This window comes from Cryptotermes secundus, unplaced genomic scaffold, assembly GCF_002891405.2.
Source record: "Cryptotermes secundus unplaced genomic scaffold, Csec_1.0 scaffold801, whole genome shotgun sequence".
In the NCBI taxonomy this organism is placed as follows: Eukaryota; Metazoa; Arthropoda; class Insecta; order Blattodea; family Kalotermitidae; genus Cryptotermes; species Cryptotermes secundus.
The window spans coordinates 15-2,503 of record NW_019725851.1 but is presented as its reverse complement, the minus strand read 5'-3'; the positions used below and the strand labels follow the sequence as shown (position 1 = coordinate 2,503).

Sequence of the window (2,489 nt, the reverse complement as noted above, 5' to 3'; positions counted from 1 at the left end):
TAATACAGCCTACAGTGGCTGAAAATTTGAAGAAGAAATAACACTTCAATTTAAAAATGAAAATTTACTTAAGTAATTAAAAAATAGAGCAATGGGAATTTAAAATACAACCAGAGCCTCTACTGCAATATTTGCATATTGTGTTAACAGCTATGGCTACCATACATACCTGCTACACTTTGGAGTAAATTTATATCTCTGTGTGTCAATACTTTAAGCCCTGAAGTATGAAACTGACATAAAAGCTTTACTTTTACAGCTACCTGATGTCATTAGAGCAAAATAACTGAGTTTTATACCACTGATAAAGATGCAAGGAAATACACACATGAAAGGTGTGAATACTCTAATATGTAATAATGACTGCATTCTGCAGCACTGAGTATCTATTTACTGCCACTGTGAATTATCAATATAACAAACTATCTTTAACATTTCATGCAGGTCTTATTTATGAAGTAAAAGGGAAGTGGCTTGGGGTATATAAAAGTTTGCACGTGTATTCTTTACTATTTTGATATTCATTCATTGCAGATACCAATTTATCTCTGATACACAATACACATGATGCAAAGCCTAGATTCTACCATTCATAAAGCCAAAAATTAGTACAGACATCACAACACACTGAGGGATAAATAATTTTCCTCCATATTTCATTAAACATAAATAATACTGATTTTCTTTTCCAAATAATAAGCAACACAGTCATGAACTCTATAATACCCCATCATTATACATTTTTCTATACAATGGTATTTTTTAGGAAATTCATAATTTAAGTCTTGTTTTTCTGAAGGAAAATTTATGGACTGAAACCCTTTTTTTTTTACTGGGTGACTTAATGAAGCTGACAGTAGCTAAAACATAGTGTCAAATGATGTTAGATGAATGAACTGAAAATGATCTTGAAGGAAGCAGCTATGGCCAAATTGCAGTGTTATCCTGATATCTGCCCAACGAATTGAGCAAAATTATGAAAAACCTCAGTCAGAACAGCTGGTATCCTGGCTGAATTCAAATTGAGCACCTCCTAAACACAGGTCTAGAATGTTACCGCTATGTCAACCCATTTGGTAGAGATGTTTACTTGTTCTTAAATGCTGTAAAACCATATCGGTGTTAACTGTACCTGCAGTGTGCCATTGCATTATAGTTAATATAACATTCAGTTCTCTACTTGTGCCTGTGCTAACCCCTTTTTTTTTTCCTGTGGTACTACAGCCCCAATTTGGGCCTAAGCCTACCTCCATGAAACTCTCCGTTTCACTTCGGTTTACTAGATCTTACATACGGTAGGACTCCTTGGGCAAGTGATCAGCTCGTCGCAAGGCCTCTACCTGTAGACAAACACAGAAAAACGCCACAAACGTCCATGCCCTGAGTGGGATTCGAACCCACGATCCCGGCTTCCGAGCGAGCGAAGACGGTGCATGCCTTAGACTGCTCGGTTACCGTGACCGGCGTGCTAACCTTACCTGTAATAATATTTACTTAGACTCTTCAGGCCACAATATTTCATCTGCAAGGAAACTTTGTGTTATTCCCTCTATTATAGGATTATTTCATGTTATCCATCACAAATGTGGTAATATGTTGAAAGCATGAACACCTACCTTCCATCAAGATCTCTGCAGTTGACAATCTGTGGGTATGATGTAAGCAGTCGTTGCACTTGTTCAGAGTCCCCTGCCTTCGCAGCTTCCAGCAGCTGGCATTCCACATCTGGACTACCTGACGGAGGGTCTACAAAATTACCCAGGTCAAGATTCAACCATAATTGTTATACATCATTCACATCAATAGCACCATCATCTACAGTCAAACCGAGGTAGAATAAGTATGGCTTATAACAAGGATTTTATAAGAGCAACAAAAACTAATATAACCATAAATTTATTAACAGTGTACACACAAAAACTACCGCATTAAACGAGGGCCTTTCTTCCAGTACATTCATCATGATGAGTGAGTTTTAATTAACCATTAACTTTTTGCACCAATTACACTTGCAGTTTTGTTTCCGAAAGTTATTCATGCCTAGTAGGCTGCAAAGGTTTTGTTAACCCACTTTCACTTCCCTACTCCTGTCTATAGGAAGGTGTGCATCAAGAATCTGCAAGTTTCTGCAAAGTTTAAATTAGCAGGGACAGTAAAAACAATATAACACTATGTTTCAGCTAGTTAATGAATGTTATTCAAATAATTCAAATATCAAGATTTTCATGTCTCATTCTAAACTCAAGGCATGAATGATTTAATAGTTTATACGAAATTACTTCACACATTTATGTAATTTGAAATTGCAATAGGCAATTGTTAAGAATATGGATTTCTGCTCTCCTGGATTTGCCTCCATCTCTTCTAGACAGGCACCAACATGGCCTTTATCTATTCCTGGTTGGCAATGATCCAAGGGGTGAGGGAACCCACCCAGGCTTTTACCTCCTCTTGTCTGTCGTCCACCTTTTCTTGAAATGCATCCATCT

At 37.0% G+C, this 2,489-nt stretch overlaps 1 protein-coding gene across 1 annotated transcript in view; it reads right to left on the bottom strand.

The window, feature by feature from the left end:
- The window catches only part of LOC111863796 (poly [ADP-ribose] polymerase tankyrase), a gene marked incomplete at its 5' end in the record, with an annotated part of 25,658 nt that extends 23,912 nt beyond the window's left edge, over positions 1-1,746 (bottom strand). Inside the window, 1 exon segment of the mRNA XM_023850500.2 lies at positions 1,617-1,746. Coding sequence (XP_023706268.2) covers positions 1,617-1,746 — 130 coding nt within the window.
- Positions 1,747-2,489: the final 743 nt, after the last annotated feature.